This window comes from Canis lupus, chromosome 17, assembly GCF_011100685.1.
Source record: "Canis lupus familiaris isolate Mischka breed German Shepherd chromosome 17, alternate assembly UU_Cfam_GSD_1.0, whole genome shotgun sequence".
Lineage (NCBI taxonomy): Eukaryota > Metazoa > Chordata > Mammalia > Carnivora > Canidae > Canis > Canis lupus.
Window position 1 is genome coordinate 37,827,521 of NC_049238.1, and position 14,739 is coordinate 37,842,259.

The 14,739-nt window shown below is 41.5% G+C and overlaps 2 gene segments (V, D, J or C); both read left to right on the forward strand.

Moving 5' to 3' along the window:
• The window catches only part of LOC608379, a 345,452-nt gene that overhangs the window by 112,579 nt on the left and 218,134 nt on the right, over positions 1-14,739 (forward strand).
• On the forward strand, positions 5,331-6,147 carry LOC608379. The segment is given in 2 exon segments: positions 5,331-5,483; positions 5,848-6,147. Coding segments are annotated over 2 exon segments (224 nt in total).

The window sequence follows — 14,739 nt, forward strand, 5'->3', positions numbered from 1 at the left end:
GTCCATGTAAAATTTCCCTGTTTACTCACAAAAGATTACATTCACATGACTTGTGAACAATGTTTTCTTTCTCTTAAATGGACTTAGAAGCAGAAGTTTATTTCAAGGAAAAAGGGAGGAGGTTCAGAGTTCCCATTGAAGCAGAACTCATTCATTTCCTAACAAGAACCTATATAGTTAAATAATATTCTTCATTTTAGATATAACACTCATATTCCATACCTGATTTTTCTAAAATACGCAAATACATTTGTTACCAAAGAGACCTTCCTCCCGGGCAGTCCAATGGGAAGGAGGGCTAAGAGTTGAAGTCCAGGTCTCTGCTATAAGAACTTCCCCAACAGCTCCTCTTGCCCTGGGCTGAGTGTCCCTTACAACACCCACTGCTAGGTGTGCTGGAGTATGTGATAGTGGATTGGCTACCTTTGAGTAGGAACCCCAGGCCACCCAGTCTCTGAAAGGATGCTGGTCCTCCAGAATTCCTGATTTATGTCTGTGACATACTAGAAAATATAGAGATTGGTCTCTGCTCCCAGCCCCTGACAGAGCTCCGAAAACTCTTATAATATCCTAGGAGATAAAAGCTCTAGGAGCATCTTTTATTCTCACCAGAAAGACCAAGCCAGGATTAGAAACATGGAATTTGCTGCCCCATTCCCCCATCTAGTGAGGGGAGAGGGGCTTGACACATAGATAATAATCGATCATGTCTAGGTAAGCAAGCCTCCACGAGTCTCAAGAGTGCAAGGTTTAGAGAGCTTCCACACAGATGAACAATCCACAGAGAGAAAGAGATGCACTCCATCTCCACGAGGACAGAAGCTGCTGTACACAGGACCCTCCCAGACCTCACCCTATGTATCGCCATCTAGCTCTTCATCTCTATCTTTATCATATCCTTGAATAAACTGGTAAACATAAATAGATGTTTCTCTCAGTTCTGTGAGCTTCTCTAGTAAAGTAATCACACCTGTGGAGGGAGGCAAGGGAACCCCTTCTTAAAAACGGTCAGGGGAGCGGTCCCTTCATCTCTCCCATTAGACAAGGATACTCCTGATGGTCTAGTCCTTCTAATGCTGGGGCCTCCAAGCCACCCTCTAGAGCCACAGGCACCTGCTGTGGAGGATGAAGTATGGACATGGAAGCCAACTGGGAACACACCCACACCCAAGAGTTGGGTCCTTGGAAAACTCCATCATGAAATTGCATTGGATCGTCGACACAGCTGGTCAGGGACAGCCACCTGGCTTATATGGACTGGAGTTCCTTATCCTCCACCGCGTGGTTCTTTGTGCCCAGTCTCTTCAAGAGTACTGACACCTCCACGGTCTGCAGGGGTATTGGCATTCTCCTTTAATACATACATGGCATAGATATAGCCCCAAGATTGAAATCTTCCCTGAAACAAGAGAAACATCACTTTATTTCCCATAACAAAGTTAAAAAATTCTCTAATATAAAACACATTTCTAGAGTAATTGGAAAACTAAAGTTATAGACTCTTCATATTTTCAATAAAGAGCAAAAATAAAACTGAAAATCAGGAAATCTGGGGAGAAATTAGGATCCACTATGAAAAGGTCAGCTGCTCTGAAGGTGGATCAAGCATGAATAAAGCTACAGCAGGGGGGTAAGAGATGAAATCCTGGATAAGGGTCTGGCCCAGGTGCCCCATTTTGGCTCCTCTCTGGAGACCTACCACCTCCAAGTCCTTCGGGGGGGTTGACTTAGGCTTTAATTCTACTGCATCACAGCTCAACTCCCTCTGTGCCCAGTCAGACTTTCTCTTTCCAGAGATGCTGATCTCAAGAACATTCCCCAACCAGTACCCCATGCTACCTTCCACGTGAGCCTGCTTTCCAGGGAACGATGCCTGGGACCAGGGATGTCAGCGAGTAGCACAGGCCAGCTTGTCATACTAGACCTTCATAGGCAGAAGGTGTACAATTTCCACAATGTACAAGGACAGAATGTTGTCGGAAAGAGGCATCTGTGGCAGTAGATGCTTAAGCACATATTCGTAGAAATTAAGTCAATGTGCAGACTCCAGTGCCTTTTCTGTAACTGCAAAACACTAGGTCATGGGAGCTGAAGCCTAAAGTCACTGCTTCTGATTCAGGTCCTAGACCTAAGCCAGTTCAAAGTCTCAAGCTCATTGATTGAAGGGAAGGCCAGGTCTCAAACGAACGACACTAAAGTTCTGTCATAGGTAATATAGGGAAACTCTTGCCTCCTTGTATTCCCTAAGGAACTCAGGGATTGGGGCCTGAGCTCAGAATGCTCCCTCTCCTTCCTGATGAGAACACTCATAAATAGGGATCAGGGCTTTGGATTATCTAGATCCTGAAGCTCATATGATTGACTAGTAACTTATAAAGTCAGAAATTCAGTATATTCACAGGTGTATGTGAGCTACCTATAAACTAGATTATTATTTGTAAGAGTATCCCCCACTGGTGACCATTTACAAATATTTAGAAAAGGTGACCCATTTCAATCACAAGTCCCAAGAATCTATCTACTCAACAGAACTGAAGTTGGGGATGCTCCCTATGTTGGATGTCTTCATCTCAATTCTCATGCAAAAAACAAGCTCACCCCTAGGTGTCCATCGAAAGATGAATGGATAAAGAAACTGTGGTCTATGTATACAATGGAATATTACTCAGTCATTAGAAACCACAAATACCCACTATTTGCTTCAACAGGGATGGAACTGGAGGGTATTATGCTGACTGAAATAAGTCATTCGGAGAAGGACAAACATATATGGTCTCACTCATTTGGGGAAAATAAAAAATAGTGAAAGGGATGGAGGGGAAGGGAGAGAAAATGAGTGGGAAATAGCAGAGAGGGTAACAGAACATGAGAAACTCTTAACTCTGGGAAACGAACAAGTGGTAGTGGAAGGGGACGTGGGCAGGGGGATGGGGTGACTGGGTGATGGGCACCGAGGGGGGCACTTGATGGGATGAGAACTGGGTTATATGCTATATGTTGGAAAATTGAACTCCAATAAAAAAAATTAAAAAAAAAAAAAAACAAGCTCGCCTTTTATCAGAAAGAACTTCCACTTGGGCTGGCCAGGACACAGGCTTCTGTGGTTGTCTCATCTTCACCAAATCACTGTGCTTTGAGCGTCTGGCTTGATAAACTTTGTAGGTCAACATCTACAGAATGTATAACAGCATCACACTTCCCGCCCCACACACTCTGACCCCAGGATAATGGGCTCATAGTTGCACCAAAAAGAGAATCTTCTCAAGGTACACAAATCACACACTGACTTCCATTTTTTTGGACCCAGATGAACAGCCTATCGCAAGAGACAACAGTGCCATAAAATCCACCTGCAAAACTCCTTGCTAATTCAGTTGATGGTGGTTAGAGACCTCTAGAGCCCTGTTCCCCACCTGGACCTCGCAGAGTTTCTGCTTCCACCCCTTACAAATGCTATTCTTTCTGTGAAGTTGTAGCGTCCAGCTTTGCTGGGGTCAGTTTTATTGCCCAGGGTACAAAATAGAGTGTAAACATGTAGAGACGCAGATTGCTGTTTGGAACTAAGAATACTTGTTCAGTGTACAGGTCATACTGGAAAATTTCAAAGCCTTTACTGTCAAGAAATAATGTTTCTAAGATTTTGCATTTTTGAGTTATTTTAGATAATTTTAAGAAATTATGAGACAAGCAACCAAGCAGAAAAGACTTCTTAAGTTTTCATGTTAAGGTTTGTAGTAAATAGTAATATTCCAAATTCAAACATTATAAAGAATAATTTGGAAAAAGTTTTCAAAACAGATATACACTTAAAAAATGACAGATTAATAATTTGCAGACATATATCCACACACTGAACTTTCACATTAAAAAATGTGTAATGTGATTCCTTTTTGTACTAGAGTTGACAAATAGTGTTAAATAATGTGTTTCTGCATTTAACATGGGCTATGAATATTTTGACACTACCTTAACATTTATAATTTTGTCTGGTATTTTCCTTTTTGTCTTTGTCCTGATATTCTTCACTATTGTGGTTTATCTATCTGAATTCATTCACTAGCATCATTCATTAGGAAGGCAGGAATTTTCAAGAAGAAGATTAAGGATGCATTGGCTGGCTTAAAAGATGGATCATGGAAGAAAACATAAGAAAAGTAAATATTCTAATTTCTTAGTGGCAACTAAGAAACTATGGTATTTGGACTATTATACTCTTACTTCTATCTCAATTTGCCATGAGCACCTGAGACTCTCCACAGAGTTCAGAATTTTTTCTCCATACCACCGTTACACAAGAGCTACTTAAGCTCTCAGTACAAAATCTTACTCTTGGAAGATTTCCTAGAAGATATAGAGACTGAGCTTTTCTGCATAATCATGCCTGGAATTGTATATATTCAGTTATTTTTCAATTCAGTATGACTTTGGCTTTTAATTACCTGAGGTTTGATAGAACTATAAACTCTATACTTTCGGTTTCTCCAGGATTTTGTTTGAGGACAGTGACTTTAGTTGGGAGGTAATTTGAAGTTGACACAATTCTCACAAATGACTCAATATGACATAACATCAAGCAGACACATGAAGAATCATCAGGTTATGTCCCTGTTGTAATGAAGGGTCTCATATATACCACATGGCATGTGTGTGTCTATCGATCAATCAATCGATTGATCTTTATCTGGGGAAGGAGAGAGAAGTATGACAGGATACACTCCAAGCTGTAAAAAAGGGTTACCATACTCTTACTCATTGCCTGAAGCATAAAATTCTGTCAGTCTTCTTTCCTATTCTCTTAGTTCCTCTTCCTGTGAGAGAATGTTCCTACTTCTCCGAGATTTTTGCTTTCATTTTCTCACAGAGCATAATTCATAGGGTCCCAAGGTGACTTTATTTTAAATCATTATTAGACAGTCTTAAACCATCAGCCTGGAAACAGGAGACCCCATAGACCCTTAGAACTATCTCCAGTTCTTCCCGTGATTTGGAGATCCTCCGCCACTCAGCTGCAGTTGGGAGTGTCAGCTGTTTCCCCTGGGACCTCAGCAGACAGGAATCCACCAGGAGGGCCATTCACCTGCCAGAAATTGACACTGGCCACTACACCTTCATGTCTCTCCTGGTTTCACAGAAGGGCAGGACTCTGAGCACTGTCTTCCCACAGATCCTGACTTTCTCAGTTCGATCCTTCTTCCTACTCAGGCAGTAAAGAATCTGTCTCTGTTAGCTTTCCTCCCAGCACAGAAGACCTTTTAAGCTACTACACTGGCAGGAGAGGGACCTGCACCTGCCTGTGCCTCTTTCCACTCTGCCACACCCACCAGGGAGATTTGCATATTGTCCCCTGGGGAGGACCTTCCCTTGAAAGTCTGAGATAAAGGTCAGCTCTAGGCTTGTCTTTACTTACTAGGGCTCCTCAGCTCAGCTTCTCAAGATGAGGTTCCCTTCTCAGCTCCTGGGGCTGCTGATGCTCTGGATCCCAGGTAAGGACAGGGCGGGGATGAGGAAAGACATGGGGGCGTGGATGGTCAGCTCCCCTGGTGCTGTTTCTCTCCCTGTGTATTCTGTGCATGGGACAGATTGCCCTCCAACAGGGGGAATTTAATTTTTAGACTGTGAGAATTAAGAAGAATATAAAATATTTGATGAACAGTATTTTAGTGAGATGCTAAAACAGAAAGAAGCCTCTCTGTGTCTTGCTATCTTGGGTTTTCCATGATAATTGAATAGATTTAAATATAAATCAAAATCAAAATATGATTTTCCCTAAAATATACAAAACCCAAAATGATTGAAATGTCTTATACTGTTTCTAACACAACTTGTACTTATCTCTCATTATTTTAGGATCCAGTGGGGATATCGTCATGACACAGACCCCACTGTCCCTGTCCGTCAGCCCTGGAGAGCCGGCCTCCATCTCCTGCAAGGCCAGTCAGAGCCTCCTGCACAGTAACGGGAACACCTATTTGTTTTGGTTTCGACAGAAGCCAGGCCAGTCTCCACAGCGTTTGATCTATAAGGTCTCCAACAGAGACCCTGGGGTCCCAGACAGGTTCAGTGGCAGCGGGTCAGGGACAGATTTCACCCTGAGAATCAGCAGAGTGGAGGCTGACGATACTGGAGTTTATTACTGCGGGCAAGGTATACAGTTTCCTCGCACAGTGGTTCAGCCCTGAACACAAACCTCTCTGTTTGGCCTGTCACCACTGCCCAATGTGTTCCTTGAGTGGGGAGCAGGCGCCGCAGAGTGTCTGAGTTGGCGTCAGTGGCAGATGTTGGACAACCCAGGGCAGTAATGTGCAGCTGAGTGCTCTGGCCCATGTTACAGCCCCATCAGCTGCAGCAGCCTTCGCGGGGCAGAAGCAGCTCAAGAACGGAGGTGATGCAAGTGCTCTCTGAGCAACAGGCTGGAGGGAGAGCTCCCTTGTATCTCATCCCCACCCCTCTCTCCTTGTGTTTGGTTATTACATTTAGAGAGCCTGAGAGTCAGAAAATTGAGGCATATTTGTGACAATCCAAGTCAAATACATTTTGATGCAAAGTTTGTTATAGTTTTTTGACACTCCTGTGTCAATATTCAGTACCATTCAGTATTCATTTTTTCCCCAATCTCTGAATTTCTTCTTTCTCATTACACTAATTGCTCTATTACTGTGTTCTCTGGATAGCATTATATGTGCTATCCCCACAGGAAATATGGCTGAGAACAATTAGTACAATTGTTTGTTTAAGCACTTTATTTATTATACAAATAAACTTTGTAAATTCAAGCAGATATGAGGTCCAAATTCTGTTAAAAAGTAGTGATACACACACACACACACACACACACACACACACCCCACATACTTATTTATATACACTGGAATATTACTCTGCCATAAAAAAGACATCTTGTTATTTGCAACAACATGAAAAGTCATAGAGAGTCTAATGTTAAGTGGAATAAGTCAGACAAAGAAAGACAGATACCATACGATTTCATTTATATGTAGAATCTACATCTTTGGTTAGGTTTATTCCTAGGTATCTTATGCTTTTGGGTGCAATTGTAAATGGGATTGACTCCTTAATTTCTCTTTCTTCAGTCTCATTGTTAGTGTATAGAAATGCCACTGACTTCTGGGCATTGATTTTGTATCCTGCCACGCTACCGAATTGCTGTATGAGTTCTAGCAATCTTGGGGTGCTGGGAAAATTGGACATCCACATGCAGAAGAATGAAACTAGACCACTCTCTTTCACCATACACAAAGATAAACTCAAAATGGATGAAAGATCTAAATGTGAGACAAGATTCCATCAAAATCCTAGAGAAGAACACAGGCAACACCCTTTTTGAACTCGGCCATAGTAACTTCTTGCAAGATACATCCACGAAGGCAAAAGAAACAAAAGCAAAAATGAACTATTGGGACTTCATCAAGATAAGAAGCTTTTGCACAGCAAAGGATACAGTCAACAAAACTCAAAGACAACCTACAGAATGGGAGAAGATATTTGCAAATGACATATCAGATAAAGGGCTAGTTTCCAAGATCTATAAAGAACTTATCAAACTCAACACCAAAGAAACAAACAATCCAATCATGAAATGGGCAAAAGACATGAACAGAAATCTCACAGAGGAAGACATAGACATGGCCAACATGCACATGAGAAAATGCTCTGCATCACTTGCCATCAGGGAAATACAAATCAAAACCACAATGAGATACCACCTCACACCAGTGAGAATGGGGAAAATTAACAAGGCAGGAAACAACAAATGTTGGAGAGGATGCGGAAAAAGGGAACCCTCTTACACTGTTGGTGGGAATGTGAACTGGTGCAGCCACTCTGGAAAACTGTGTGGAGGTTCCTCAAACAGTTAAAAATATACCTGCCCTACGACCCAGCAATTGCACTGTTGGCATTTACCCCAAAGATACAAATGCAATGAAACGCCGGGACACCTGCACCCCGATGTTTATAGCAGCAATGTCCACAATAGCCAAACTGTGGAAGGAGCCTCGGTGTCCAACGAAAGATGAATGAATAAAGAAGATGTGGTTTATGTATACAATGGATTATTACTCAGCTATTAGAAATGACAAATACCCACCATTTTCTTCAACGTGGATGGAACTGGAGGGTATCATGCTGAGTGAAGTAAGCCAGTTGGAGAAGGACAAACATTATATGTTCTCATTCATTTGGGGAATATAAATAATAGTGAAAGGGAATATAAGGGAAGGGGGAAGAAATGTGTGGGAAATATCAGAAAGGGAGACAGAACGTAAAGACTCCTAACTCTGGGAAACGAACTAGGGGTGGTGGAAGGGGAGGAGGGCGGGGTGTGGGAGTGAATGGGTGACGGGCACTGGGGGTTATTCTGTATGTTAGTAAATTGAACACCAATAAAAAATAAATTAAAAAAATAAAAAAATTAAAAATAAAAAAAAATAAAAAATATATATATGTAGAATCTAGAAACCAAACAAACAAACAAGAACCCCAGAACAGAAAGGCAAAAAGACCCATGAATACAGAGAACACACTGGTGGTGGCAAGACGGAAAGAGGATCAGAGGATGGAAAAAATTCATGAAGGAGAGTGGGAGGTATATGGAATGAACAAAAACTAGTCACACGGATGAAAGGTACAGCACAGGGAATATAATCAAGGATTTCGTAATAGCGTTGTGTAGGGATAGATGGTAATTACACTTGTGGTGACATAACATGACATAGACATGTCAAATCACACCTAAACCAACATAGCACTGTGTTCCAAATATACTTCAATAACAAAACAACATACACACACAAAGAACTTAAATCGAGAAGTTTTATATTTGCCTCAATTACCTTTATCTGAGACAAAATAAAGGAATCTCACAGTGGGTCCTGAGAATACAACACACCCTGAAAGGTGTAGACCATAGAATGTAATTCATATACCACAGCTAGGGTAGAGAGTGGTGTGAAAGTTTTTCCCCAAAAGTAACATTTTAACACCAGATAGCCTAAATACTCTTTTGGAAATGACAAATTTGGTACTATTTTGAAAATGGTTTCAAGCACTAGACAGATACATTATTTTTTACAGATGTGGTCTTACCTGAAAAGGAATCTGAATTCATATTCTGTTCAAATGTATGCTTTGAGTAGATCTCAATTAAAACAATCCTCAAAAATTTTATCTGTCCTTATCTAAAAGCATATCCATTACCTGTCCATTTCACCTATTCATCCCTCTTCCCCTCTAGCCCCTGGCAACCGCTCAACACTTTGCTGTTTCTATGGACCGTAGACTATGCCTTTTTGAGCTGAATAGTATTTATTGTCCAGATGCATCATAGTTTATTTATCCATTCATCTTGGGAAGAAATGTGAGTTACAACAAGTATTAAACTTATGAAGAAATCTGTATATATGTTGGTGTACAGGTTTTTCCGTAGACATAAGTTTTCAACTCCTTAGGGTAAATACCTAAAAGTCTGATTGCTGAATTGTGTGATAAGAGTATGTTTAGTTCTGGAAGAAAATGCCAAACTGTTTTCCAAAATGGCTGCTTCTTTTTGCATTTCCAGCAGCAGGGAATGCTAATCTGTGTCCCTCAAAATGCTCACTTGCATTTGGAGCTGTGATCTAGATTGTGGCCACAACAGTAAGTGTGGAGTAGCATCTCCGGTTTGCATTTCCTTAACAACGCATAAATTTGGAACATTTTTTCTGTGCCTTGTTTCATATCTGTCTTCTCCTTTCTGATGCGGTGTCTGTTCAGATCTTTTCCCATTTCTAATTGGATTATTTCTTATGGTTGAGTTTTAAGTGTTCTTTGTAAATTTTAGGTAACAGCCTTTGTCACAGGTGTTTTTGCAAATATGTTCTCCCAGCGTGTGACTTGTCTCCTTACACACTGGATAATGTCTGGGCCCACAGTAATTTTATTGGTGCAACCGGATCTTACATTACATGCATTAATAAATAATGTATTACCATGTCACAATTTTCAAATTTTGATTATTCGTATTTGAATTTAATTAGTTTCCTTAGTATTCCTATGGTATTCTTTTATTTTTAAAAACATTTTTAAAGAGGGCATGATAGATCATATTTGACCTCACAGAGGTCCAAGCACAAAGACATTAGAAACACCTGGAAGACTTCCCCTCCACATCCCTACTTCTCAACCCCTAACTCTACTGCTACTGAAATTTTGTTCTTTACAATAAAACTATTCTTGCTTTTCTGACACAAGGAGATCTTGCCAGTCGCTTTCTTTGGGGGCCGGAGGGTGGGAGGACTTGGGGGTTCTGCTGCCACTTTACACACTGAGATCTTGACACCATATGTAACTCTAAAGGCTGGAGAGAAAACACTGCGAAAATCATGGAGAGATTGGAAAATCAAGGACTGGTGGCTGGACCACCTTACAAGGCAAGTCACTTGTGTGTAAAAGTTACACACAATTATCAGTGTGTGTAAAACCCTATAGCATTGTGGATTGCTGTCTCTTCTCGTTGGCTATTCTCAGTAAACATAGCCCTTCACTGAAATGTCATTTCCTTGGACATTATTTATTTTCAGGAGACAGAATCTTTTAAAAGATGTTATATTCCTATATAATGAGGAATCCATGTAAAATTTCCCTGTTTACTCACAGAAGATGACATTCACATGACTTTTGAACAACGTTTTTCTTCTCTTAAATGGACTTAGAAGCAGAAGTTTATTTCAAGGGAAAAGGGAGGAAGGTCAGAGTTCCCTCCGAAGCAGAACTCACTCATTTCCTAACAAGAACCTATATAGTTCAATTAATATTCTTCAATTTAGATATTACACTCTTTTTCCCTATTTGATTTTTCTAAAATAGGCAAGTGCATTTGTTACCAAAAAGACCTCAAAGTGAGCAAGGGGCCTGGGGCAGCCATTCCCTCCTGGGCTCTCCAAAGGGAAGGAGGGTTAAGAGTTAAAGTCCAGGTCTCTGCTATAAGAATTGCCCAATGGCTCTCTCTTGCCCTTGAATGAGTGCCCTTTACAACACCCACTGCTCAATGCACTGGAGTATGTGATAGGGGATTGGCTACCTATGAGGACACCGCAGGCCTCACAATCTCTGAAAGAGTGGTGTTCCTCCAGAATTTGTGACTTATGTCAGTGACATACTAGAAAATGTAGAGATTGGTCTCTGCTCCCAGCCCCTGACAGAGCTCCAAAAACCCTTACAATTTCCTAGGAGATAAAAGCTCTAGGATCATCTTTTATTCTGTGAAGATGCCCCTGAATGGGCTCCAGGATGGGCATTGGTCACCAGAAAGACCAAGCCAGGATTAGAAACATGGAATTTGCTGCCCCATTCCACCATCTAGTGAGGGGAGAGGGGCTTGACACATAGATAATAATCGATCATGTCTAGGTAAGCAAGTCTCCACGAGTCTCAAGACTGCAAGGTTTAGAAAGCGTCCATATTGATGAACAATCCACACTGAGAAGGAGATGCACCCATCTCCACAGGGGCAGAAGCTGCTGTACACAGGACCCTTCCAGACCTCAACCTATGTGTCTCCATCTCGCTCTTCATCTGTATCTTTATCATATCCTTTAAGAAACTGGTAAACTTAAATAGGTATTTCAGTTCTGGGAGCTTCTCTAATAAAGAATCACACCTGTGGAGGGAAGCAAGGGAACTCCCTCCTAAAAATGGTCATGAGAGCAGTCCCTTCATCTCTCTCATTAGACAAGGAGACTCCTGAAGGGCTAGTCCTTCTCAAGCCCGGGCTCCAGGCAACTTTGGAGAGCTACAGGCAGCTGCTGTGGAGGATGTAGTATGGACATGGAAGCCAAACGGGAGCAGATCCACACCCAAGAGGTAATGGTCCTTGGGAAACTCCATCATGAAAGTACTTGGCCTTGGCAACACATCTGCTTAGAGACAGCCACCTGGTCTATATGGACTGGAGCTTCTTCTCCTCCTCCAGGTGGTTTTTGTGCCCAGTATCTTCAAGAGTGGTGACACCTCCACAGTCTGCAGGGGTGTTGACATTCTCTTTAAATACCCACATGGGATGGATATAGCCCCATGGTTGAAATCTTCCCCGAGGGCAACCCCGGAGGCTCAGTGGTTTAGCGCCACCTTCGGCCCATGGCGTTATCCTGGAGACCCAGAATCGAGTTCTCCGTCGGGCTCCCTGCATGGGGCCTGCTTCTCCCTCTGCCCGTGTCTCTGCCTCTCTCTTTCACTCTCTCTCTCTGTGGGTCTCTAATAAATAAAAAATTAAAAAAGAATTTAAAAAAAAGAAATCTTCCCCAAAACAAGCTAAAAATCTCTTTCTTTCCAGTAACAAAGTTAAAAACTTTCTCTAATATAAAACAAATTTCTAGGGCAATGGCAAAAATTATGTTATACACTCTTCATACTTTCAAGAAAGAGAAAAATAAAACTGAAAATCAGGAAATCTGGGGAGAAATATAAAAAGATCATCTTCTCTGAAGGTGGATCAAGCATGATTAAAGGTTCAGCAGGAGAGTAAGAGAAGAAATCCTGGATAAGTGTCTGGCCCGTGTGCCCCAATTTGGCTCCTCTCTGGAGACCTACCAGCTCTGGGTCCCTCTGGGGGATCGACTTAGGCTTCCTTCTCCTGCATCCCAGCTCAACTCCCTCATGTGCCCAATACTGCTTTCTTTTCCAGAGACGCTGATCTCAAGAACATTCCCCAACCAGTGTCCCCATGCTACCTTCCACATGAGCCTACTTTCCAGGGAACGATGCCTGGGACCAGGCATGTCAGCGAGTAGCACAAGCCAGCTTGTCATATTAACCTTCATAGGCAGAAGGTGTACAATTTCCAAAATGTACAAGGACAGAATGTTGTCAGAAAGAGGCATCTGTGGCAGTAGATGCTTAAGCACATATTAGTAGAAATTAAATCAATGTGCAGACTCTTAGTGTTTTTTGTCTCTGTAACTGCAAAACTCTAGGTCAGGGGAGCTGAAGCCTAAAGTCACTGCTTCTGACTCAGGTCCTAGACCTAAGCCAGTTCAAAGTCTCAAGCTCAGTGATTGAAGGGAAGGCCAGATCGCAAACAAATGACACTAAAGTTCTGTCATAGGTAATATAGACAAAATCTTGTCTCCTTTTTTCCCTAAGGAACTCAGGGATCAGGGCCTGAGGTCAGAATGTTCCCTCCCCTCCCTGAGGAGAATACTCTCTGCTAGAAGTACACCAGGGGGAATGCAGTAAAAGAGATGTAGAATATTTATCTGGTAGAAAAGAGATGTGAATATTTATCTGGACTTAGTGTTTACTGTTTGAGAAATTAAATAGGGCAAAATTAATTGTTCATATGTAAATATTTAGGTGGCTAGGACGGTGCCCAAATCATCTTTTGTTGTTGCACTGAACGATATGTTAACGCTATGCAAATATGCATTCAATTCATACCTCTCTTATATATATAGAACAGGCAGTTCTATAAGGATATCACTTAAAGATCGAAATGAGTAGTGTCCTCATGTTTTCTTTCCTTTCCATCTCTCAAGTGAATCATATTTTCATAGAGGAAAAGTAAACAAACAAATAAAAAATCTGTCTCACATTCAAGCAGCAGAAGAATAATTTTTCCCTGACAAGAAAGCTGTAGGATTTCATTAGAACTCCTCAGGACAGAAGTTCCATCACTCACAGGAGAGACCTTGGGTTTGGAGATGCAAATTACTACAAAAAGTCAAGAATTTATAAAAATAGAATAGGAGGTGGATTATGCTCAAGGGGAATCTCTGTCTCAATTTCTGAAATAGACAGCGGTGACTGGGGGCCTTGCCAAAGGATTAACCTCGATATAAGAATAACCTCCTCAGTCAACAGAAGACATTCCTTCCATTTCTCCACAAGACTCAGATGAAATCCAAAATCTTTACAAAATGTATTCATTTATTCATTTGAAGGAAGAAGAGAGAAAAGAAATTAGAATATTGGGAAGAAATTTAGAGCTTGTAAATAGCAATCAGGGCTTTGGAGCATCTAGATTATTGAAACTTACATATAACCTTCTTCACAGGGTTCAGAAGGAACTTACAAAGTCAGAAGATCAATATATTCAAGATGTATATGAACTACCTATGAATCAGATTATTTATCTTCTAGATTATCTCCCCAGTGGTGACCACTTACAATTCTTTAGAAAAGGTGACCCATTTCAATTACAAGTCCCAAGAATCTACTCAACAGAACTGAAGTTGGGGATGCTCCCTCTGCTGGATGTCTTGATCTCATTTTTCAGACAAAGCACAAGCTCATTTTAACAGAAAGAACTTCCATTTGGGCTAGTCAGGACACAGGCCTCTGTGTTTGTCTCATCTTAACTAAAGCACTGTAGTTTGACATGTCTGGCTTGATAAAATTTATAGGTCAAAGTCTACAGAATGTATAACAGCATCACACTTCCCGCCCCACACACTCTGACCCCAGGTTAATGGGCTCACAGTTGCACCAACAAGAGAATCTTCTCAAGGTACACAAATCACACACTGGCTTCCACTTTTTTGGACCCAGATGAACAGCCTCCTGCACAGAGACAACAGTGCCATAAAATCCACCTGCAAAACTCCTTGCTAATTCAGTTGATGGTGCTTAGATTAGAGACCGCTAGGGTCCTGTTCCCCACCTGGACCTCACAGAGTTTCTGCTTCCACCCCTTACAAATGCTATTCTTTCTGTGAAGTTGTAGCGTCCAGCTTTGCTGGGGTCAGT